This window comes from Polyergus mexicanus, unplaced genomic scaffold, assembly GCF_030449975.1.
Source record: "Polyergus mexicanus isolate NDT 795.1 unplaced genomic scaffold, iyPolMexi1.0 SCAF_6, whole genome shotgun sequence".
In the NCBI taxonomy this organism is placed as follows: domain Eukaryota; kingdom Metazoa; phylum Arthropoda; class Insecta; order Hymenoptera; family Formicidae; genus Polyergus; species Polyergus mexicanus.
The window spans coordinates 11,794,228-11,820,242 of record NW_027223326.1 but is presented as its reverse complement, the minus strand read 5'-3'; the positions used below and the strand labels follow the sequence as shown (position 1 = coordinate 11,820,242).

At 30.5% G+C, this 26,015-nt stretch overlaps 2 protein-coding genes and 1 long non-coding RNA gene across 5 annotated transcripts; 2 read left to right on the top strand and 1 right to left on the bottom strand.

The window, feature by feature from the left end:
* Positions 1-4,198: 4,198 nt before the first annotated feature.
* Jef (major facilitator superfamily domain-containing protein 6 jef) lies at positions 4,199-13,718 on the top strand. Of its 2 annotated transcripts, none has more exons than XM_070298110.1 (11): positions 4,199-4,840; positions 5,155-5,722; positions 6,059-6,403; positions 6,578-6,699; positions 6,917-7,148; positions 7,491-7,622; positions 8,178-8,447; positions 8,661-8,919; positions 9,524-9,817; positions 9,982-10,047; positions 10,335-10,424. In XM_070298110.1, exons 1-11 carry the CDS (start codon positions 4,431-4,433, stop codon positions 10,343-10,345), a joined length of 2,709 nt encoding a protein of 902 aa, XP_070154211.1. In that variant the 5' UTR covers positions 4,199-4,430; the 3' UTR covers positions 10,346-10,424. The 2 variants fall into 2 exon arrangements, with proteins under 2 accessions (XP_070154211.1, XP_070154210.1); XM_070298109.1 differs by having other exon boundaries at positions 4,204-4,840; positions 9,982-10,094; positions 10,335-13,718.
* On the bottom strand, positions 6,802-17,669 carry LOC138934411 (uncharacterized). The gene is made up of 4 exons (XR_011447125.1): positions 17,292-17,669; positions 16,541-16,922; positions 15,450-15,563; positions 6,802-7,023 (listed from the first exon to the last, which is right to left on the bottom strand). It is a non-coding gene; the product is annotated as an uncharacterized lncRNA (long non-coding RNA).
* Positions 13,733-25,996, top strand: Adar (adenosine deaminase acting on RNA). 2 transcript variants are annotated; one of them, XM_070298111.1, is made up of 8 exons: positions 13,733-15,593; positions 18,029-18,102; positions 19,258-19,318; positions 19,523-20,353; positions 20,455-20,840; positions 20,937-21,231; positions 21,349-21,539; positions 21,678-25,996. In XM_070298111.1, the coding sequence occupies exons 1-8, from the start codon at positions 15,272-15,274 to the stop codon at positions 21,774-21,776; spliced, it is 2,259 nt and encodes a 752-aa protein (XP_070154212.1). In that variant the 5' UTR covers positions 13,733-15,271; the 3' UTR covers positions 21,777-25,996. The 2 variants fall into 2 exon arrangements, with proteins under 2 accessions (XP_070154212.1, XP_070154213.1); XM_070298112.1 differs by lacking the exon at positions 13,733-15,593 and adding an exon at positions 17,461-17,956.
* Positions 25,997-26,015: the final 19 nt, after the last annotated feature.

Genomic DNA, 26,015 nt, shown 5'->3' with positions numbered 1-26,015 from the left:
ATTTTTATAATTTTATATAAGCGACAGATATGTTAATTCTTTCTCTTTCTCTCTAGTTTAAAAAAATGTCAGATAAGAAAAATATACAAATAATAATTCCAATAAATATTTCTGAATAACAAATATCATGATGCAATTTCTTGAACTTTGTCATTCTTCTATTTGAAACTAACACGTCATCCTTCTGTTTTAAAGTAACATGGATTTTCCACAATTAAAATTGATAAAATATCAAATGTGATAAGTGAAGATCTCTTGTCCCCCCCCCCCCCGCAAAGATGCGTATTAAATTAAAAGATAATTGATGTAATCATATAAACGTTCGATAGGTTGTGATACGATCTCTTTCAGATCGTATCACAATCTATCGGAACAAGATATATATTCCTATTAATAACCATCTATTAAGACGACAATCTCTTTACACACTTTGAAGTGGTTCTAAATAAGCAGAATTTAAACTTTTTTAAAGAAAATACATGTGTTGGATTAAACTATAAAATTATATATAATTCTTTGCTTGGATATATATTGCAAAATTGCTAAGTTGTATAGCTCTGAATGTAAATGTTCTAGACTAGACCGCAAGTCCAAAAAAAACGCTTAAACTTTGATAAACAGATATCGCTCCATTTTTTTAAAGATAAATTAGATCATAAAATATTATGTTATGCATATACTGTATTTTCGTGTTTCTGAATCTCTTGAGATAATGCAAGCACATATGTAAAATGATACACACAAATCACCGTTGCGTTTATTTAAAATATCGTCCCATGTTAAAAAAAATCTAATCGCTATTAAAAAATAGAAACATTATTAAATAAACAAAAGATAATACGTAAAATATATTTTGCTATAAATTTAATTTAATAATGTATCACATACGAATTAAAATTTAATATATGTGCGTAAAGCTCATATATGTTACACGCGTTCTCTGTTTTCTCTTAATAAACAATCAGTCTCATACTTGCAAAAGTAATCTGTATCAGACCCCACGTGATCGGCATTGATTAATAATCGGTACTATACGACGCAATGTGTACGCAGGGGTTTTTTATCGGAATCAATAATCAGCATATCACGATCACGTCGTTCTAGAGTTCTTATTTACAACGGCACGAGAACGTCACGTGAGATCCAGCTGTGCACTCTTATCTATATCATGAGATTTTTGAACTCTCTCGCTTACGACAGCGGGTATACGCCATGCCGTCCTCGTGAACAAATTGAATCATAGCAACCAACACGGCTACATTGTGCAAACTTTCCGTCCAATGTAATCTTATTAACCTGCATATTACTTGAAATATTAATCGAGTTTTATTCTTATAAAGAAAATATTTAATAAAATATCGATAAAAAAGATATTGATTTCTTATAGTATCTCTACGCTATCTCTAGAATATTCTGATTTGAACCATTGAATATCCTTTTAATCAAATTTTTTGATCAATGCGGAATCTTTTTTTTTCTGTTTGATAAAGTTGAGTAATAAATACCACAGCATTCTAAAGGCTTGAATGTGTGTGTATTATAATTTAAATTAATTTATAAAATTTATTTGGATACAATTTAATTCATAATGTATGGTACGATCGTCTTTTAAATATGATATTTGTAATCATATTTTTTATTCGATTTTATTAAATTAAGAATTATTTCCATATAATTGAAACTTAACGTATTTCTCATTCGTTCTTTTCTACTTTGCCCAATTAAGCTACATCATTTGCAAATTGTTTACTTAGTAGCGATAAGTCGATGACCGATGCGGATGTAATACGACGCGACGTATTTTGTTTATTGTTGCGCTTCATGTCCTCATTTTTACGCTGTCTTATCCTTGCACCGTTATCGTCTATGATTTTACGTCAAACTGTACTGTCCGACGTCAATTTTCCCAATCATGCAATTATGACAATGCGCGTACATAGTTCATATTCCACACTGCTAGCTCTTTGCCCGCGACTATGCATCAGCGTTACACTAGAGTTTATCAATATGCTGCTTAAAAAATAATAAAAATTATAGATCCCCGAGACACGTATATGTCGCCCGCACTGATCTCGCAAACCTCTTCCTTTCTCTCTCTCTCTCTCTCTCTCTCTCTCTCTCTCTCTCTCTCTCTCTCTCTCTCTCTCTCTCTCTCTCTCTCTCTCTCTCTCTCTCTCTCTATCTATCTTCCTTTAAAATAAAAATTCTCTTCCAACGAAACGTGATAATAATTTTCGTGACGCGCGAGTTTCTTATCTCAATGATTCGTGTGACGTTGTATTGTTATATAAATTACCCATCGTGCGCGACTTGCCGTCAGTACTAGTCTTTCACATCTACGCGATCCAATGAGGTAGAACAGCATTTAATATCAATTTTTCATATTTCAAACTTTCAAGTTATATATCAACGATCTAGTCAATATTCGCAGTATATTAACACCAGACAAAAGGTAAGTCAATTTTTCTTTTATCTCATGTCCAGATTTCGAACAGTGTGAATCTGTATAAATGCCTTAAAATTCATAATATATAAAGAATATAAACTCTTGAACAAACATATCGTGGATATGTCCCTATCTTTTTATAAATTCAGCTATTTTACAAAAAAATCTCACGTTTTACGCATTAAAAACTAGTTTCTAAAGATTCGGCATTTAAGGCACTTTATAAAAAAATAATTGTAAGCTTTTTTGCAAAAAGATTGATTTTACAACAAGATTGTAACAAATATGTAGAGATAGATTGGGAACCTCATGTATATGTTCCAAATATTTTTGAACGAGAAAAAAAACATCAGATTTTTTCCTTTCTTATCCGTGCAATGCAAAAAAAAGGGAGGACAAAAATGGTGTCTCTTCTTTTCTTCTCTTCTTTGTTAATTCATAGAAAAATGAATTATAAAAAATTTTTCGACAACGAAATGTCTATGTATAAGTAAAATCACATTATTTTCATTTCCTTTCTATAAAGACGCATTTTTGTATTCATATTCATTTCGCGTCTTCATATTCATTTCGCGTCTTCGTATTCACTCAAAGAGCACACAGTCATTATATCATACCTTGTATTTGAAGCTTCGATATACATTTGACAGGTAATAATTAATTCATAGATGCTGGTTGGTGGTGCTGTTAGCTACGTCGCTGGAAAGCAAGCAGTTCGTACAGTTTATTGGCGAACTGCAAACAATGGACGTCTTTTGAAAACAGCGAAAACTTGCATGTTTCAAGGACCACCGAAACCTGCACCATCATCAACTGCGGCCTCTTCGGGATGTCCCGCACAATCGCATATGGACTTGATACCCAAAGTTATCTGAAACTGAGGAAACTACGTATCATTATGAGAAATATTCATTGTATAAATTAACAAACATGATTACTAATTATTTAATCTTAATTTATATTTATATAAAATAATATGACGATGCAATAAAGCGATTATTATTTATTTTCTTTTATTAAATATAGCTGTTTTTATTTTTATCCATACATCATAAAATATTTTATATATAATGTTCTATAGTGAAAAAAGATTAATATTATAAAATAATGCACAAAAAATTGTTGCAACATTAATAATAGATTCTTTGTCAAATTTGATATAGATTTTTTTTTTAATAAAAGAATCTTAGAATGCTAATAATTTCGGAGTTATTAATAATCAAAATACGAAGAACTTGCAGCAAATTAAAGGGAATTTAAGTTAATCTTTATTTAATCCTAATGTTTTTGCCATCACATATAATCGATATCAAAATGATGGAAACACTTCTCTTTCAATAATTTCTGGTTTCGATATCCAGTATTAGAATATTTAGAATTTATTAAAAGAAAAAAACAATGCTTTTTCTTCAGAAATAAAATCTTCATTTTATAAATGATATATTTAAATGTTCTGCTTTTGATGATTATCTGGCATAAAATTTAATCTAATTTTCTGAAAATTAGATTAAATACAGCCGAGTAAAACCTGATATATATGTGTAGATATTGTTCTATTATCTTTCGAAAAAGAAGAGAAAGGAACTTGATGAGTTATAAGATGACAGATAAATTAGAAGAAAAGCAGAAATAGTATCTGCCGAAAGACTAGCCACGTCGATATGACATTAAGGCACATATCGCGTCGGTAGGGGTAAAATAAGAGGGTAAAAGTGTTACGCCGGCGCAGCAGCGTATGTATCGATTTTAGAAGCAAAGCTGCCCCATGCAACCCAACATCGATTCGACCGCGAAGGGTACCGGTTTGGCAGTTGATATAATCGAAGAGTCCACGTAGAAGTGACAAAAAAAGAGAACAACGATTGCTCCATGGTGAACAGACTTTGCGATCTTGTATTTTGTTCGGTGAACGTGTTCCATTGGTAGTTAAAATTACGCTCTATCACGAGAGCGTTTCCGAGCGTGAAAGCAAATAGAAAGAATCATGCAGAACTATGGACACGAGGATTACAACTATGGAGCATCGAATGATGCGTCCGATGTGCAACCAACGAATAGGGTCCTCCCTCAAGTTCCGGGCGCTAGACCGATAGTGGACCCGCAAGCCGAGGGTGAGGTCGATCCTACTATGTACCCTCAACCGAAAGAAGCTACGCATAAGATACGCGGTAAGAGCGATATCTTGGAGTATCTCTTCGGTTCTGTCGATCAAGAACTCCTCACCGTAAAGACTTTCTACTTTTTCTTCTACTCGGCCTTCGGTTCCCTGTTTCCGCTTATGGGAGTATATTTTAAGCAAATGGGTATGAATGCCGGACAGTGCGGTCTCCTCATCGGTCTCAGGCCGTTCATTGAATTTCTCAGCGCTCCTTTTTGGGGATCCTTGGCCGATAGGTGAGATTTGTATCTGTACTATCTTCTTATATGGCGCTGTCATTTAGATGAAAATATATGCATTATATCTTTACATTAAAAGATTGTCGATCAAAGAGCCGCGAGATTACGGCACCATATGGTTTCATAGGAAACATAACATGAAGATCGTGTTATGATAATTTTATTGAGATTGAAAATATATTTTCTCAAACATTAATTTAAGGATTTGAACTCGCATCTATTTGAGTATTTTAAAATGATGCGATATTTGCAAATAATGTTCATATAGAATCGTGTCCAATCTATTTGTATCTTTTTTCGTTTATTCACAGATGGCAAAAAGGCAAACTTATTCTATTAGCTTCTCTTTCTTGCTGGATTATTTTCACTCTACCATTGGGTTTCATTCAGCCACCGCCAACTTCCTGCATGGTTAGAACAAATGATACTTATTATCTGGAAGCATCCAACAGAGAACAAAGAATTGTAAAAAGATCGACCGATCTGGATGAATTATATTATTCCGAAAATAAAGAAGAGTATCTGGAAGTTGCATCTAATGTCGTCTTTGAAAGATTGCGAAGAAGTACAGATGATAATGAAATATTAAATTATATGAAGAAACCAAATTCTTTGAAAGAAACTAATCTGATCGAAACACCTTTCGACATCGTGAAAAATGATATTACAAGTTTCGATAATAGCGATTCTATTATATACGATTTGGAAAACAACAGAGTCAAAAGACAAACATCTTTCACGAATAAGAACAATATCGAAAATCTGAGATATTTAATACACGAAGACAATGTCGATTCAGATTCAAAGACAATCGATTTGGAGTCATTGCAAAAGAAAAATCGTCCAGACGATGTCTTGGAATATAAGCGTTTCATGAAGGTATATATATTTTTTATCCTATGTGTATAACATAAATATAATAATCATAAAATCGATATACAATATAATTAAGCATTGCAATCAAATATTATAATTTTTGTGTTGCTTTAAATTAGGCAAATATTATATTTGTCTCTTATAACGTACAAACAATTACGATATCAACGTTTATAAGTGAATGTGATGGTAACATTTTGTTATCATAACGTTGTTATCATAATATCTTAACATTGTTTTAAATTAAAACTATTTTTCGAGATTTAATTATACATTTTTTTATTAATAATATTACATACCGTAAAAATTATATACTAAAATATATATTTGTTTACATAGAATGAACGAATAATTGATAGGGCGGTCCCAAAGAAAGCTCAAGTTCGTACCAAAACACGTGTTAAACCACCATCGGAAAAAATAATGGTAAAACGAGACGTAGAAACAAAGCTAACATTTTTGAATGAAAACGATATTAAAATTGATGAAAATGAAGAAGAAACTAAAAGAAATATGGGCATGTCATTAATGAGAAGTCGTAGAAGCATAAGAACGCTTCATGGCACTATCTTTGGACAGAATCAATTGTCTCCTTTATCGATTACTTATGCTACAAATTATAACGAAGAAGAACATAAAGGATGGGTGAAACCTCTCTTTAGTTCCATAGTCTATAGATTACCGGTGAGCAAGCTTAATTATCATTTTATAATGCAATCTTGAAAATAATAATTTATATTTATGTGTAGAGAGTAAAAACAGAAATGTAATTAATTAATGTAGCATATTGAGAAAAATCTGCAGACAAAGAATATATTAATAATAATTTAATAATGTGTTAATTAAATATGATTTTAGGATATTCAAAAAACCTTTTTTCTTCTACTACTATTGGTAGTAGTCGGAGAATTTTTTTCTGCACCTGCTATAACTTTAGCCGATTCAGCTGTTATTACTTTACTTGGTGAAGATGCTGATAGGTAATATATAGGTCAATACATCTTTCCTGATTTTGCTTAACAAGATCTGTTTTTTTGAAATTTTTAATGATTAATTATTAAGACATTATACTGATTCGAGACTAAATTGTTTCCAATAGACATACCTTTTATTTCCAGTTTGAAAATTGCTGTGTTTGCATTTACATATGTTTAATAATCTTAAGATTAATACTAACCAACTACTTTGACTAACCAGATATGGTCATCAACGTATGTTTGGAAGTCTTGGATGGGGGTTAGCCATGTTTTTTGTTGGAATTGCTCTTGATCATAGTACCGCATTTCCGGATCATCCTTGTAAACCTGATGACAGAGAAAAGAATTATACAATTTGTTTTGCAATATTCAGCGTTTTAATGGGTGCCGCATTAATAACAGCAACACAAATTCATTTCAAATATGATTTTGCGTCTGCTGAATATCCGCAAGTGAGTTTATTTTAATATCTGTTATGATAAAATATTGCTAGAATATTGCTGCTTACGAATTTTACTAAACGATTGATATAATTACATTACATTCTTAGTTTATATATAAAAATGTGTGTGTGTGTGTGACTTTCTATTTAATATACTATAAAGAAGACTTTCTATTCAATATATCTATCTCCTCTCTTCTTTAAAGGAATTTTGAACAAAAAATATTGATTGCGCGCTTTATAACTTATAGAAATAAACTTATATCAATTTGTTATTTATGGTTTATATATATTTATTACTTAAACGTTTACGTTTAATATGTGTATAATAATTTTGTTAATTTAATTTTAGGAAGTGATGGGTCCAGCTGAGCCAACGCAAGAAGAAAAGCTTCAAAGTCAATTGTCTCAGCAACTTAATCTTCCTGGACTTCAAGACTCTTCCGCTGCTGTAGATCCTAAACCTCAACCTCCCGAAGGAAAGGTCTATATCCAATTTTTTGATCAAGATACACAAGTTTATTCCAAGATGCACATACATGAAATATATGAAAGCAACAAATAAGCATCTCATTCTGCTTATGACATTGTCTAAAACTATTATTCTCTCTTTCCTATTAGTTTTATATTTAATTTTGTCAATGTCTCATGTTTTTATTTTAAATTATATTAAATTAAAAATTAATTTTTTCAAATTCATAAAAGTAGTATTGTTGCATTAAATTTTTTCATTTTACATCTCAAATTTTGTTATTGAAGTTCTTCACAGAAAAAAAAAATGGTAATATAATGAAATTTTACCACTAACGTCCTTCCCTATTTTGAATTATTAATCAAAATAAATAGATACATATTTTATTTGCATCCGCATTTATAGTGAACCTAAGATTTATCTGGCCTAGACTAATATTTATTAAATAACAAAATTAAACATTTTTCAAATACATTTTTACTTATCTCGATTGTGTATTTTGTATGAGAAAAAACCTTATACTACATTATTCGTATTACAATCATTATAATGACTTTCTAATTTTAGACTAAAATGTTTGCACAAACTACAAGAGAAATACCAGAATGGGTGACAGTATTGAAGCAATTCAAGAATTTGAAATGCGCCTCATTCCTTTTCGTTGCATGGTTTATGGGATTTGGTATAGGATTGATCTTCACTTTCCTCTTCTGGCATCTTCAAGATTACGGTGGTTCGCCAACTCTATTTGGCGTGGCATCAGTAATCAATCATATTTCCGAAATCTTCGCATATTTTTTCAGTTTCAAACTTATTCGACAGATCGGACATGTCAAGGTAAACGACTATAAGATTAATCGCTTTCAATATATTAACAAAATAGAGTATTGAAAAACAAAACTATATATAATATTTTCCTATTTATCCATCTATATTTAATATTTTATTTTCTAAGAAAAAATGCGATTGAAAAAACTTTATATTTATATTTATATTTTTAAACTTATACTTCTGCGCATACCCGCTTGATAATTATAACTTATATTTCAGGTATTGTGTTTGGGTCTAGGTGGAAATATTCTTCGATTCCTTTACATATCTTGGCTAAGAAATCCATGGTGGGTATTGCCTTTCGAGTTCATTCAGGGTATTACACATGCGGCTGTATGGGCCGCATGCTGTAGCTACATCGCCCATAATACACCGTCGCAGTTGCGTTCGAGTGCTCAGGGTGTTCTTCAGGGACTTCATCATGGGCTTGGAAGGGGATGTGGTGCAGTAATTGGTGGCATGTTTGTTGCAGCTTATGGTAAGTTTTTACCATATCCAATGTGTGTTTCTATAAAATTATGTAAGTTTTCTTCAAATAGTTAATTCGAAACCCAAACGACTTTATATTATTGCATTTTTTACATCTATCGATCACTTATATATTTGTACTAAATCGCTTTATTTGCGGATTTTTAAATTTTTTATTTGTTTTCATTTTATTGTATTTTAAAATTCAATTATTCTCTGTCTTATTTTTTCAACCATTCTTGGCTTTGTATTCTTCAATTTATTTTTCCATTTTCCTTCGATATGTTTACATGATTTGTGATGTTTATTCTATCTTATCTCCAGAATCTACTTTCTTTCTTCTCGTTACATCTCCTATCGCATCTATAATATGTCTATATATATGTATGATATGTGTAGGCATAAGTCTAATAATTATATATATATATATATTAGTTTTTATATTTAAAAAATCATATCTCTAAGAAAATCACACATTTCAAAATAATTGATATAAAACTTAATATTTTAATATCTGTTGATACACATCGAAATCTTGGATATTAATTTTGTAATGACGATAATGTCATATTGATTCATTTAATACTATTGATAAATAAATATTCAATGTACAGGTACGACTGCAACTTTCCGAGCATACGGTCTCATTTGTATCATTGTCCTAGCAGTCTTTGTCTTCATCAATTTCTATAGAAAAGATACCGGTTTTGTATCTGAATTACCACCAACGGAAGATCCGCATCAAGTAGCCGAAGCTACTCATTTGGCACCACATGGTGTACCAAGTAATGCTATACCGAGAGCCCTCAGTTCTACCCGCTTACATGAACTAGCTAATCAAGATGCTGGTTACGGTGCTACTTATCAAACTGCTGGTGGAAATCTGGCCGTACCCGGTGCTAATGGAGGTGAGAAACTATTCTATTCGCGATATTTTACTCGTAATAATTCGAAAATAGAAAAAAAGAAATCTCTTTATAAGAGAATTCGATCGATTCTCGCGGCTAATTATTTTAAGCTGATTATTCTCTTATTTCCCCCATTTCTATTTTATAATTTTTTATTCGTACAGGTCCTGGCAATCCAACAAATCCATTCTTAAACGGCGGAGGTGGCGGCGAAGGTGGATATAATTACGGTATGACTGGCAAGGGAGAGGACGAGTATATTCGTAGGAGCTTCCAGGTTCAGTAAAACCATTCTAATTAAGACGTCCAGCAAGAGGATGCAATATTTCTATTGATAAAAAAAGATAACAGAAAAAGACTCTTTAGGCTTTGTTGCCTGCATCTCTTCTACAAAAGGCTTCTCCGAAACTCACTGAACAAGAAATCCTGTCCATACTTTGCCACAAGAATATTAATAAATTCCAATGAGATATATATTATACAGAGAAAACTAACGAGATAATTTTTTGTTTGATAGATCTACAATGAAGTGGTGGGTAGGGAATTCGATGTCGTAAAACCAACTATTCAACTACACGCCCAACAACCATGCACCAATCCTTTTCATCAACACGATTACGACTGGTAACAACTCAATTTATCAATATATGAGGTTTGTTACTTATGATCGATACACTATAAAATGTGGACGATGAAAAGAACATTACTAATAAATTATAACATAAATAATAACACGTATACATACACACACAAATTCATATGCAAAGCACTCGCATATATATATAGATATAAATACATGCGCGCGCGCAAATTATACAAGTAATTAAGGTACACACATCTTATTTTCATAGTATTAAATTATGATAATATATTCCTCGATGCATTCAGAGATTGCAATTTTTCTTAGCAAAATATTAATATAAAAAAAAATCATTTACCATAATTATTATTATCGCAATATATTATCACCAAGTCATCTCTAATAGTTAAACAAATGTCAGTTTGATATATCTATGTTTAAAAGATTTTCCACTATAATTGTATATTTAAATTTTAATATTTTTTATTTAAGATGTTTAATTTAGAATAAATTTTTTTCCATAATCGATATGCTATAAAATCATTTCCCACTTTCTCTATTCTTGTCGCGGTTAGATTTTAAAATATCTTCAATATTTTTTTTAAATATTAAATATTAGAAATATAAACTTATTGTAAAATAAATATAAAATTTTATTACTTCTTTCCAACTCTGAAGCTTAATTTGTACAATTATTAATACTTAATAATTTATTGCTTAAATAATTATCAATATTCTCGCTAAAAAAGATTTATTTTAAAATTCAACAAGTTTAACAAAATATGTTATTAAAGATTAATGTGCTTTTCTACATATATGCGCGTGTGCATGTATTGTATATGGAGATTTGCGAATATGCCTGTGTGTGTGTGTGTGTATATGATGCGTATATGTACGTATGAATGCGCGTATCTCGTCTTTATGCTATTATAAGATATGCTGAGATACGATGTGATAAAATAACAAATATTTGTGGATGACCGTAAAGAATGAATCAATGTTTTTAATGCTGCATTCACTAGACCTATAAAATTTTATGACAGCCTTATTATCGTCTGACTCGTATTTTTTTGTCAAAATATTTTACTTATTGCTTCCTTCTAACTTTATAACAAATGTTCACGAATTTTAGAGTATCAGGGTATTAAAGGTAAACTAAATTGATCCAATTAATCAAAAGTGCTTATCAAAAATTTTCTGATGCTCTATGTAATATTATTTTTATTTGTGGAACTGTCCATTCTTTTTTTTATCTAATCATTTGGATGATCGAGAAGAAAAAAATGGCTGTATCAAACTTATTGATTCAATATCCCGAAAACATGAAAGATGATGATGAGTCTAAAAAAATTAATATATATAATAACAAATCTGCGTAGTCTGAGATTTTATCCGAATAAAAAAACGCCTTTAGATCGATAGAAAGTAAATAAAAGTTTAATATACAAGATTGCAACTGAAAGGCCTGAAAGATTTAAACTTGATGCGACGAATACGTATCGTAGATACTATAATCGATTCACTATCTTCTATTGGCGATAATTTAAAAGAAAACGTGGATAAAAATAAAATAATTAAGAACAATTATCACTTGTAAATATTCTAAGTATAGATTTTACTATATATCACACTTGTTTTCTGTTTTTAAACAGATTGTTGATCGTTATTTCCAAATGTCTATCTAAACTTCTCTTTAGAATCTATTGAATATCTCTATCATATACTTTTACTATATGTATAAGATATATATGTTGTGACAACTGTGTATATTGTTAAAAGAAAAAAATATGAAATTAGTAGTGAAAAATACACATACAAACACACATATATACATATATGTAAAGATTGTAGCAACAGAAAAATTATTTATGGAACTAATATTAGCTTCTATATAATTCTACATAATCAGAAATATAAAAATCAATTTTCGTTTTACGTTTCTATGAAAAAACTCATTTACTCGAAGCATACGATAAATAAAAATATGTAACGTCTCTATTAAATTCTGGAATAATTACATACAAAATAATATATATATATGTGTGTGTGTGTGTGTATGTAGTAATTTATAAATCGTACATTGACCAATAATAAAAGGGTTCGACTAACAAAAAAATATCGTTAATTTTGTAATCTCTCTCATGATACTCTATATTTGCGATTGATAAAACTTTATACCCTTTATTGAAAAATAATCTTCTATTTCTATACTATATCTTTTCTCCACATATCATTGATGGTTAAAGTACGTTTTATGAAATATTACAAGTGTATAATACCATAAGTGATATTTCTTGTATCGGTCTTCATACACATATCGATGTTTCATGGACAACTAAATTACATACAATATTATAAAGACTGAAACAAAGCGTCTTGTACACGTAACGATCGATCCAAGAAAGCACTTTAAACACGCATATATATATATACGTGTATTTGTATAAATTATATATAGAATACCAATCTTTCTCGCACTCTTATATAACGTATGATAATTATCGATTGTGTATCTATATATATATATATATATATTGTTGCGTCTCTGCGGATCGTCTGTGACCGTTATTCCTGGCGTTTATCTCGAAAGAGATCGGCCATCTGGAAGTCTCGCGACGAATGCCATTCCGGGCGGACGTATTCGAGATTACGATAACCGTTATTGTTCTGTGTTGCTTGTATAATAGTGTTTTGTGTTGTTATATTAAAGTTCCTTTCGTTCTTTCAAAGAAGGGTTAATTATTTACTTGCGGTACGCGAGTGTCGATTGTGTTACGCGGATTCGAGTTATATCGATTTCGATCCGCGGACGCAACAATATATATATATATATATATACATCGTATATGTTAGCAGGGAAATTATGCTATAATAATTAGACTCGTATTATGAAAATAAAGTCAAAGTATATGGCTTTTACTTCTGGACATCTTATGGGATTGTTCATTTTATGAATGTTACATCACATATGATTTTTTATATAACATGTTGATTGTTTTACATATTTAACATATGTTACATTGAGTGCTGGGATTTACTTGCACATTTCGGCCCGATTCCGTGGCTCACGCCTATGCGTAACTAAGGACCGCGACGCTTCGCCTCAGGAGCGTTTATATGTAAGAATGCCCAAATATAATAATAAGACAATACTTTTCTAAATACACCGTGAAAATTCTTAGAATTAAAAGTATTGTCCTATTATTATATTTGGGCATTCTTATATACGGACGCTCCTGAGACAAAGCGTCGCGTTCCTTAGTTACGCGAATCTGGCGACTTGTTGCTAACGCACGAGCGATGAGTGGAGGGGGGGAGGAGGGGGGGCAATAGGCGTGAGTCATGAAATCGGGCCAAAATATGCAAGTAAATCCCAGAGTTACATTATTGTTGATAGCTCAATTTTGACAGTACTTATAGGTCATATATTAGTGTTGTTAAATTTATCTGTACCTAAATATTAAATTTAACTGGATTTCAGTTAAAATAAACTAACTTATATTAAGTTGATGTAACATAATCATCTAATTGAACAATTTATTTTCAGAGTAAATATTCATTATATATAACATTATACATAGATTTTGCGTTAGAAAGTAAACATTGTTAGATATTTCAGTAAGTATGCTTCTCTCAGACTCTCTTTTAATATTTGTCGAAGTATCATGCATTATATCCATTTTTATGCCATAATTCATTTAAAAATATGCTGTCTCTGAATGACGTAAACATAGTTAAAATAGATGTTCGAAGACATCTCTAACCGAAATCAGTTCAATGTAATCATAGAAATTATACATATATACATAAGAGAAATACAAATATGTAAAAAAAATTGTATTATTGTAATCCCTTTTCTAGGGAAATAGTAAAAAAAGAGATAAATTTTCGAGAAGACGATATAAACGCAGCGAGTGCATAAAAAAATTTATATGTAACAACATATCATAAAACATCGTGCGTAGATCTAATGTAACAAATATCACGTATGCTTATAATTAAGAAGTTCACTTGCACTTATAATCGGTATTTATTATTCCCATTGATCACTATATTTATTAATGCTTTTTCATTTTAATTAACATCCTTTAATTTGCATCCTTGACTTATGAAAAATAATTAATAATTTAGAATACATGAGGGAATATAAATATTTAAACAATATTTGAACATTTGTTTATCGTTAAAAGCAAATTTTTCAGATTTGTAAATGTGTTATTTTAGAAAAGTTTATAAAAGTAAAATAATAAAACTAAAATACACACATACAAATCAAAGTACGTTTTAGCGAATAATTGTTATTTTATTTTACATATATATGTAATGAAATTTTTATGCGAAAAATTGGATATGTTAATGAATTAATTACCGATGTATGAAAAATATCAATGCATCCGTTCTTACTCGGGACAATTTGTCCCAGAGACCGTAAACTAAAGAATATATAAGCACACACATCGCGTAGGACAACGACATAGGCATAGTGTTTAGAAAAGGTGGTAGGTATGTTTACATTACTCTGTCATGAGACTCGCGATCACCTCTCTGGAGAGATATGTGTGTGTAGTATCCGCGCTCACGAATACAGGCTATGAACAGTGTTAATAATTAAACGGGAAACGGTGTTTGTCATAACAATAGCGATAGATTGATGTGATTTTACTCGTGCTGGACATTACGCTAGATTGATATCGAATCGTATCAATTTGCCGTTATCGTTATCGTTGCGCACACTTTTAAATAAATTTAAGATATCGATAAACACATATACATTATTACTACGGTATAGCGAGAATAATAGGCAAACAAAAATTTAATTTCATACATTTTTGTTTTGCCGAAAACGGTGATTATTTTCGTTTAGAGCATATGAGATGAGTGTACAAAAAAGAGACTTATATAAAATTGTAATCACGATAACGCGTATATTAGTGCAACGTTCGTTGCATCTCTATCAAGTGTGCAACGTTACATGGCGTTCTCGTTTACGAAATCTCTCACGGAAAGGGCTATTGAAGAAACTACGATTCTTAATAAATCATTTGGACTTACGTATGATCGTAAAGTGTTTCAATCGAGGACTGTTTGCCGATGATCCGGATATTATCTGCGTCGGATACAACGAGATCGTGCGACGTGGTTTGCACAACACTGTGTATGTTGAAGCTATAGTCAACAGATACAAGGAGTTGTACGGTAAGTAAAGAAATAAATTGATGTATATATATTTTGTTATTCTCTGTGTTTACATTAATTTCAATAATAAATATAATTTTTAATTCATGTATATATTATTTTTCATATATTTCTCGTATGTGTATGTATCTTATATATTATGCTTCTGCTCTGAATCAAGAAGTGCAATCAAAAAAGTTATCTATGATTCATAATTTTTGCCAAACGCGATGCGACATTTCAAATGGTATTTAATGGCATATTTATAAGATATATGCTCTATAACTCGCAATTTTAATCTTAATAATAGATTTTAACAATTTAGAGCAAATTTCTCTTTAATTTATTGTTGAAAAGTACACGTAATGAAGAAAAAATTAAGAAAGCACGATTTAATGTAATAAAAAGATGTGAAATTTTCGGAAATCTAATATAATGTTTAAATGAAAAAAAAATTATTTTATTGCTCAATATTACAAAATATTATTCCATATATACTTTTATAAATAATAATCTGTAAATTTATATTAATGATTTTGATTAATTTTGAGATTTGTAAAGTTATTTGATATTTTTGCTAAACTTCGACTTGATTTCGCGCGCGCGCGCGTGTGTGTGTGTGTGTGTGTGTGTGTGTGTGTGTGTATAAAAAAATGAAAATTGAATAACTTTATCAAACGTAAAATAACATTTAATAATAATAACATAATTTTAATATAACAACCCTCCTTGATAGGATAATTAATTATGAAAAATATGAAATAAGGTTACATGATCTGAATATCTGTAAAAAGCGTGATATAATGTTGGAGATGCCAGAAAAAAAATTTCCTTCGAAAATTAAATAAGGGCGATATAATTTTTGTCGAATTACATTTAAATTGTACAACTGCCAAAAAGATAATTTATGTATCATGATGCGTGCATATATGTTGTAAATTATTAAAATTATAAAAAAAGAAACTTACGAATCTCAGCGCAAGATTAACCGCCCCAGGACGATTCTCCTTGCACAGTTGCGCAATATACGTTGCGCAGTAAATATGGCGCGCAGGTTAAGGCCATAAAACATATAAAATATACATAGATGGAGCGCCTGTTCTACGATGAGGGAAGAACTTGCGCCTGCGCCTGGGAATTCGGCGCGACTCGCAATGTCAATCCACCAATCAAAAGTATATAATCGAACCGAAGAAGATCGCATTCTGATCCCGCTCTATCTCTAACCTTTCCTTGCTCATGTCGGCAGCTAATGCTTGCTAAATGCTCCCCGTTTACGTATTTTATATGTATTATATATACATATAAATCTGCCATGATAAATGGAGCACACAATGCAATTTAGATTATCTGCAAAGAGATGAAAGAAAAGTGCATTTCAAATACATTTTCGCCTATACTTAAAATAATTAATCCCGATTGCACGAATGTTATTTTGTCTTTAAGCGAGACTTCAAACTTTTGGCTTTAGGCTTTAAACTATAATTTAATCGTTGACTATCTTATAGTCTAAATAAGCCTAAAGCAGAAAGCTAAATAATATTGCCAAAAATTTTAAAGGCAAAATAACATGTGCAACAGGGCCTTATTGACAGTTACATTAATGAAATAATGAAAATAATATATAAATATGCCAAAATGACTCATCTATTCGAGAATGACAAATTCCGAAAATCAGCTAGAAAGCATAATTATTGGATCACAATTTTATGTATGTACTTGTGCAGAAAGTCTTTTCAACTATATTCTAGATGTTCAAATGTCTTGAGTGGCTCGGGTCTCGGATCCTCGGGTGCTCGAGTGCTCGGCTCGAATTTCCATCTCCTCTTCTTTCTCAACCCTTCCTCGTCGAATGCACCACCCACACCCACACCCACACCCACTGCAGGGGTACCGCGTACCGCTCGCAGCGCCAAGACGTTACTACGCGAGCGATATAAGTCTCTGACGAAGAGTTTCACACGCGCACGTAAATGGGACAGATTTAAAAAGGAGACAGAGATTATACAAATATATAATCGCATTTGTTGAACGTTGTGTCTTTCCGAACATTCGTGTAAAGCTACGTGTCGATAAACGAAAAATCTTCATGTAAAGTGGCATAGGTCGATCGCGTTTAATAAAGTATGTTCCTTCAAGTGTAGCGATATAGAGGACTAGGCCGAGGATTAGGTTAGGTTGATATTATGCGCGAAAAAACATGGCAATGGCGCTGCAGATTTTCGGGATATTAGAATAATTAAAATCAATGTAATACATAGCGGCGAACGCGCGCCTGCTTATTATCCCGCTTGTGTACTTCTAAGTTTTTTTTAAGTGACAGGCACGCATCATGTCAACTGGACTAACATTTCTAAATAACAACCAACAATCGAATCAGACAAGTACGAGGAAGGGCTCTATTGATTTTCATGATGCTCGTAATATCTTGTGTATTTATATGTTTAATTTTTCAGAATGCAACGCACCTATGATTCCCGCTAATGGTAATACATTGTTGGAAAATTCTCAGAGTGGTCATACAACCTTGGTGAGCTAACATTGAATTTAATAATTCTGATGGTGTGAAGAGTATGATCCTTCCCTCTCTCCTTTCCCACCCTGTTAACATTTTTATATATTTTTAGATTATATAAGAAAGATTTACAATACCTAATGTGTAATTAGGGAAAAATATTATTTTGTTATTGATATAGAAATTGAAGCACAATATGGCTTACAATACATTGGAGTACTGTGACTTACAATATATTGGAGCACTGCGGCTTATAATACATTGAACAGTAATTCTTATAAATTCATGCATATATTTTACTTTGAATACATATTTCGAATATATATATTCCAATCTTGGTTTTAAAATTTGAATAAAATATTATGGATTTGTTTAGTAGAATAATAGAATCAATAAATTATTCTTTAGATTTACATCGAGTATATAATTCTATTAAAATACGAATTTATGAGAAATGATTTTACTGTTCTCAGATAAATCAATCTTATTCAAATCTATTAATATCCAACATAAATGATTGTATTTATATGAGTAAAAATATTACACTACAAAAAATATCATTATGATACGCATTATTTTTCTGTCATTTGCCAATTTAAATTAGTGCTGTATATTTTAATTTTTTCTCTAATATGTATATAAATTGTCTTAAACTCTTTTTTTATTTAATCCTTCTTATGTATTACATTAATGTAGAGAAAAATGGAAAAAAGAAATCATTTAGCTGAAAATCAATTACTTATAGCAAGAGAGAATACTAAACATATTACAATATTAGTATATTATAGAAACGATATACTAACAGACTTTGACATTGATTAAAGATTAAGATTATTAATGACTTTAAAGTTAGCATAGAATCTAGACTACTACTTTGTTTTGAGCAATTTTATAAATTATTAATGTACACAATTAATATATCAGTTCTTTTAGTAATAATAAAAAGAATCTACTTTACAAATAGATAAGATTATTTTTACAAAATTAAAATATTAGAAATTGGTAAATTTTATTGCAATTTTTGTTAATTTGCATCTCTGATTTTTTACACTAATATAGAACAAAACTGAAAATAAGCAATGCAGATTTTATAGTAAAGAATTATTAAAGTTTGCTTATGTGGAATAAAATATACAATCACAACTGTTATCTCATAGAATTGTTTTGCAGATGGGGCAAGGAAATTTACCAAAATCTATCCTTAAAAGAACATCGGAAGTAGATGTAGAAGGTCAGTATAATAGACATATACATATATATAATTAGAGGATTTGATATATATATATATTTCAAATCCTCTAATTATATATATGTATATAATGTATATTGTATAATTTATTTTTTTTAAATCCCAATTTGGTTTACATATTCAATAATATTTAATATTTATTTATACAACACTGTAATCGTAAATTTTCTTTTATTTTTTAATTAGATGTTATCAGTGCGAAAAAACGTCATAAAAATCCACAACCGAAAAATGCAGTATGTGCATTAAACGAGTTAAAAACTGGAGCTACGTACAAAGTAGTGGGGCAGACTGGACCTACACACGCTCCAATATTTACAATTGCGGTACAGATCGATGGACAGACGTACGAAGGAAAAGGACGTACCAAAAAGATGGCAAAACATGCAGCTGCTGAACTTGCTTTGCGGAATATTATTCAGTTTAGAAATACGCCCGAGGTTCATCAAGCTATTAATACTTGCCAGCCTGTTGTGCCTCTCGAGCCGGATTTTACGAGTGACGTAACAGAACGTGATAATCATCTTGTCAATGCATTTAAAACATTAACACAGGAGCCAAAAAATACGAATAAGTTTTTAGACAAAGGTCCAGTGGCATTAATCAACGAATTATATCCGGGAGTTATATACAACTGCATATCCGATAATGGAGAGAGTTATGCAAAGTTTACGATATCGGTAACTATTGACGGAGAAACGTTTGAGGGAACAGGCCCGAGTAAAAAATTAGCGAAAGCGGCGGCGAGTAAAGCCGCTTTAGCGAAATTGCGAAATGTCCACAGTTCTTCGTTTTGTATACCGCTACCTGTTCGCATTTTGCCGAATTTTTCAAATTCTGCGCATTGGCAAGAACAAATGGCTTTACCGCAAATGTTGGCCGATAAAATTGGCAAAATGGTAAATCAGAAATTTAGCGAACTTATTCAGAGCAAACCGCAACATGCACGGCGTAAAGTTTTAGCCGGTATTGTGCAAACCAAAGGACCAGATGCGGAACTGATATGTGTCACTACTGGTAAAGCATAAACTTGTTTCATCTCTATGATACTTAGATATGATTAATAATATCTTTTTTCCCTTTAAAATATCTATTAAAATTTTTTTTTTTGACAAAAGGTACGAAATGCGTTTCGGGCGAGCATTTGAGCGTTAGTGGTGGTGCTGTGAATGATTGTCACGCGGAAGTTGTAGCACGGCGATGCCTCTGTGAATATTTGTACAAACAATTAGAGTTGCATACCGAGGATAAAAATGCAGAATCTATTCTCGAGCCAGTTAAAAAAGGATTTAAATTAAAACAAGGCATCCAATTCCACTTATATATAAATACTGCACCTTGCGGTGACGCGAGAATTTTCTCACCTCATGAAGAAAATGAATCTATAGATAAACATCCTAATAGACGAGCTAGGGGTCAATTACGTACCAAAATAGAATCTGGCGAAGGAACTATTCCTGTAAAGAGTAACGAGGGTATTCAAACTTGGGATGGTGTACTAATGGTAGATATTACTTGTGTGAAAGTTAAACATCAAGAATGCATTTTTATAAAAAATATTTCGACTACTTATCAACCATACTTTTGTTAAATTTTTTAGGGTCAAAGACTGCTGACGATGTCGTGTTCGGACAAAATAGCTCGGTGGAACGTACTTGGTGTGCAGGGTGCACTTCTAAGCCACTTCATCGAGCCAATTTACTTCCACAGCATTGTTCTCGGCAGTCTTTTGAACCCGAGTCACATGTATAGAGCAGTCTGCGGTCGTATCGAAAACACTATTCAAGGTTTACCACCGCCGTATAGACTCAATAAACCGTTAATGAGTCTAATCACATCTTCCGAAGTCAGACAACCTGGAAAAGCACCTAATTACAGCGTCAATTGGACTATCGGTTCGTATCAAATATGTGTGTATATATATATGTATGTGTATATACATAGGTTTTTTTTTTTTTCCGAAGTGTATAAGATTATTTAACAAACTTTTTTTTTTTAAATATACACTTTAGGACAAAGCGAAGCCGAAGTCATAAATTGCACGACTGGTAAAGATGAATTGGGAAAACCGTCTAGAATATCTAAGCAAGCATTCTTTAGAAGATTCTTTAATCTCTTAAGTAAACTTCCAACCATAGATGATGTTGATGAGAATCGTTGTCGCCATTATCTCGATGCAAAATCTTCAGTTCAAGACTATTCGGTAAGTATTACATTTTTTATATGTATAATATAATAACAATACATGTGTAAGATGTATGTCAACGCATGGTACACATGATATTTCGTCTGTTTTTTTCTTTTTCTTTCTCTTTTTTTCTCTTTTTTTTTTCTCAAATAGCTTGCCAAACGTCAGTTGAAGGATGCTTTTGTGAGAGCGCAGCTGGGAAGTTGGGTGAAAAAACCGATTGAGCAAGATATGTTTGAAGTCGATATCTGACTAAATCGTAATAGTAATAACATCAGGAGAAACGATGCAAAAAATCAAGTCACGGAATATGTAGTTCCTAGTGCAAAATAGATAGCTCGTTCGGCGTGTCATAATATGGCAGAATTTGGTATCAGTAAAGCATAAATCGTAGGATTTCGCGCATGTATTAATCTTGCGCCTTATGATCTCAATATATTTATCGTGTTCAGAATATATTACGAAAAATATTTATAATTATTAACAGTTTTGTTCTCTAAAGTGTAGTTGATAGAAAAATGCACCAGAAGTTTATATTATTTTGACGTATCAATAACGATAGTTGACAAAAAAATGATTCATTCATTACACATATCCGTGAAAATTTCTTAGAGGATTAATATAGTTTATAATGTGTATGTATGTGTCTCCATGCGTGCATGTCGGCGTGTTAGTGCTTCTCATCAATAAAACTTTCAAAGGTTTGATGTGCTATTTGCAACAAATAATTAAAATATTTAGTAGCAAAAAATTTATATTCAGATATAGTTCTTTTCTTACTGTCAGAATAATTTTGTCATTTTCTGTAGACATATTTTTAGAGTTCAGTTTATTAATTTTAGTCATCAAATAGACATTTTTGTTCATTTCTATAATACAGGCTAATTCTGAAAGAACGATTTCGCGAATATAGTCTTGAATTAAAATATAGTTTAAAAAGCAACGTATTAGTGTCTTATATATGAATGCATTGTACCTACAATATTCCCAGGTAACATTCCATGCGAGAGATACGCAAATTTTATGACTAATTGCAATTCCTTTCAATAAGATTATATATAATTTATCGAGTGATGTAATGCATTTATAATACTATGCACTTATACACATGACACGAACATTGTGTATTATACACAATAAACATATCTTTGCATAAGTGTGTATGAAAGTTAATCTTTCTCAATTAAAATCTTGCGTATTTCTGTTTAAAACTTTGTTGTCCATAAATTAGAGAATGCTATCTGGGATCTATTTGTAAGGGCATTAGATATTATAGCAACGAGTTAAGTTGCGACACACCTTGCATCCTCAACGGCTGTGATTGGATTCAGATCTGAAAAATGGATCTTAATCGTAAAAGATACCAACTTCGTCGCAAAGTTTAGGCGAGAGAGACGGGACAGAATTTCTCATCATCACTTTCAATAATAATTTCAATTTTCTGTTATAATAGCAATGTAAGCATTTTATCCATTTTACTTTTGCTCAGAATTAATATTACATCAGAAATACATATAATTGTTAGCTTTCAATATATATGTTTCTTGTAACAAAAAAAAAAATTGTGTTTTAAAGATATTGCATACAAAAAATCTTGACAGCGAATTAAGAACATGAGATATATATAAATTAGGAATATACCAACTGTCTGCAACTGTCCGCAGTCGGTTTAATGTAGTAGTTGGTTATTATTTTCAATGCATAGAGAAAATACAAGAATATATACAAGAATTAAGCAAATATGTGGAAGTGGTATATAAAAAAAACATGATAATAATTACTTATGCGACGTGTATGATTACATAGTTTTTCAGATTATTAAGTATTAATAGTATATTTAGAGAATCCTAAGGTCATTGCCTCACTGTGCCAGTATTATGATTAATGCAATTCTGCCGTAATGACACACTGCCCGGTGCTGGTCCAGTTTTGCATAAAGAACTTGTTTGATTTAATTTAATATAGAGCAAGAACACCAAATGTTTTTTTTTTTTTTTCCTTTAGAATATTATTGTACATAGATCATTATTAGAAAACATTAAGTATGATTTTCTCGGATAGGTATGTCCCCTGTTCTTGTATAGTAAAATCCTATAGAAAAAGAGACCTTAATTATAAATATGTTACATATACAATTAATTTTACGATAAATATCACATGCAAACTCTTTTTTGTGCTATACATTTTATATTTTCTTAATTGAATAGTAATTTAATTATTATATGAATTTATATATTCAAAGTGTCTCTATGTTTAAATTATATTAAATGTACGATATCACACATCTGAGTACAAAGTAGCTTATTTTCTTTCTATATAAACATAGATAGGATGTATTCAAATTGTTTTTCTCTTGTGCGCATTCGACAAACAGATTGCGTAACTTATAATAAATAATCTGGGTCGCGTATGTTGGAGTTAATATGTGATATCAATATTGTATTTATCCTAACTGCATCAACGAATTTTGCTTTATTTTTCTGTCTGTTTTGTAATAAATATATTTAATAAAAAAAAGGACGACAGATTTCGATACATGGCGACAGCGAAAAAGAATGTATGTATATCTGCACTACATCGTCCGAATATAGCAGGTTGGTAATCGAAAGAATTATCGTACCATCCATAGAAGGAGTGTTTTAATACTGCGTTTAGCGATACAAATCATTTCTCATACAATCTCCATATACTTGAGTATTATCTGTACAATATATACACATATGAAAAACCAAAAAAAAACGACAGTATTGAAAAATGATATTGAAATATTCTTTCTCCATAAATAGTACGATACCTTTTTTTACCATACGTGTATGATACATATAATTGTGTAATACTTGTTGCTCACTGTAAATCGAATGCTGGAATTTTATGTTTATAAGATTTATAGTAGCCTCATATTCTATTTATTTATCCAAAATGTCAATTTATGCGTTTGTATTCAGTAAAATATTATATTTATCTTAATTTATTATTTAATTGAAAATATATTTGCAGGATATTGGAACAAGTATTCTTTCATTATCTATTTTTTATGCTTTATTCAATGACAAGCGCAAAAAGACATTAACTATAATTCGATTTTATTTAACAGCTTTCTCTTTTATTTATCACATTTTCGTATTATTAATCGAATATACCGTTAAACGATCGTAAAACTCTTTAATAAAATAATAAATTTTGTCAATCTCTTGAATAGAATGTACAAAAAATAATTACAAAGGCTTTCCATACAGAAAATGGATTAAAGTTTGCTGAAAGTTATATGCCTATTTGAAACTAGTGATAATAATAATCTTGCTTTTTTAGAAAAGATGCACATAAAATAAAAAAGTAGAGAAATCGTTTAATATATTTATGTATCTAATAGCGCTTGTGTTTAAAAAGAAGAAAGGATGAGAAGATATATGAAAAATGTCATAATTATAAGACCCTATAAAGTAGAAAAAGAAATGTTTTCTCTCTAAATTATTTCAGTTTCCATCCATAAATTATTGTTTGCACAGAAAAAAAGCACTTTGTAAAATTAAACATGATTTAAAGTTTAGAAACATATCTTCATTATATATAAATATAATCATAGGGTGTAGCTGCAATATTCTATATTATAAAAATCATATATAAAATTTCAAACAGGCAATAATTTATTTCTATAACAATTCTTTTATCATATGTATGATACTCGACTTCAAACACATAAGCTAATGTATTAAACTCAGTGTTCTCATTATATTTATTGTAGTATTAATGTTATCAGTATTAAAATATTTATAGAATATTCTCTCTTTAATGACTTATCGCGATTATTTGAAAAGGAAAATTTTAGCTAGTATAGATTATTGTAGATATTGAAATATTGCTCTACCGAAAAATATATAGATGATATTTTATCGTTAAAAATACGCAATACAAAGAAGTCAGTTTTATTAGCGGTAATCTCTCATTTAATAACAATAATAATAATATAGAGGAAAACTATAGTTTTCCACTATATCTACTGATTTCCTTGATCTCTTCTTCCATCATATAATACCAGTTTGCAAGTATTTTACGTACAGATAATGTACATTATTGCATTTTATTATCGCATTGTACGTTATAATAACGCGATGTAAGGCAATACGATACAGTATAAAACACATCATAGTAATAATATATAGCTCATTAAAAAAAATTCAAATTGTATAAAAGTAAACTCAAAATAAATTTAGCGATATTAATCATAGTATTAGTCAATTTTACTTCGATTACAATCTTTCATCCGTTTACGCTCAAATATGTATTATGATCGAGATCTCCTGAGCATTTAAATCAAGTGTATATTAACTGTCGAGCGAATTTGTAGTCGGCTAGATTTTAAGCTTGATTAGTGCCTCTAGATATAAGTATTCTAAAAAATTAAAACAATCTAGTTTAACTTGCAAAATAAACCTTTATTTACCAGATATGAAATATTGTTATTTGTAATATTTTAATAGATAGACACCTTTC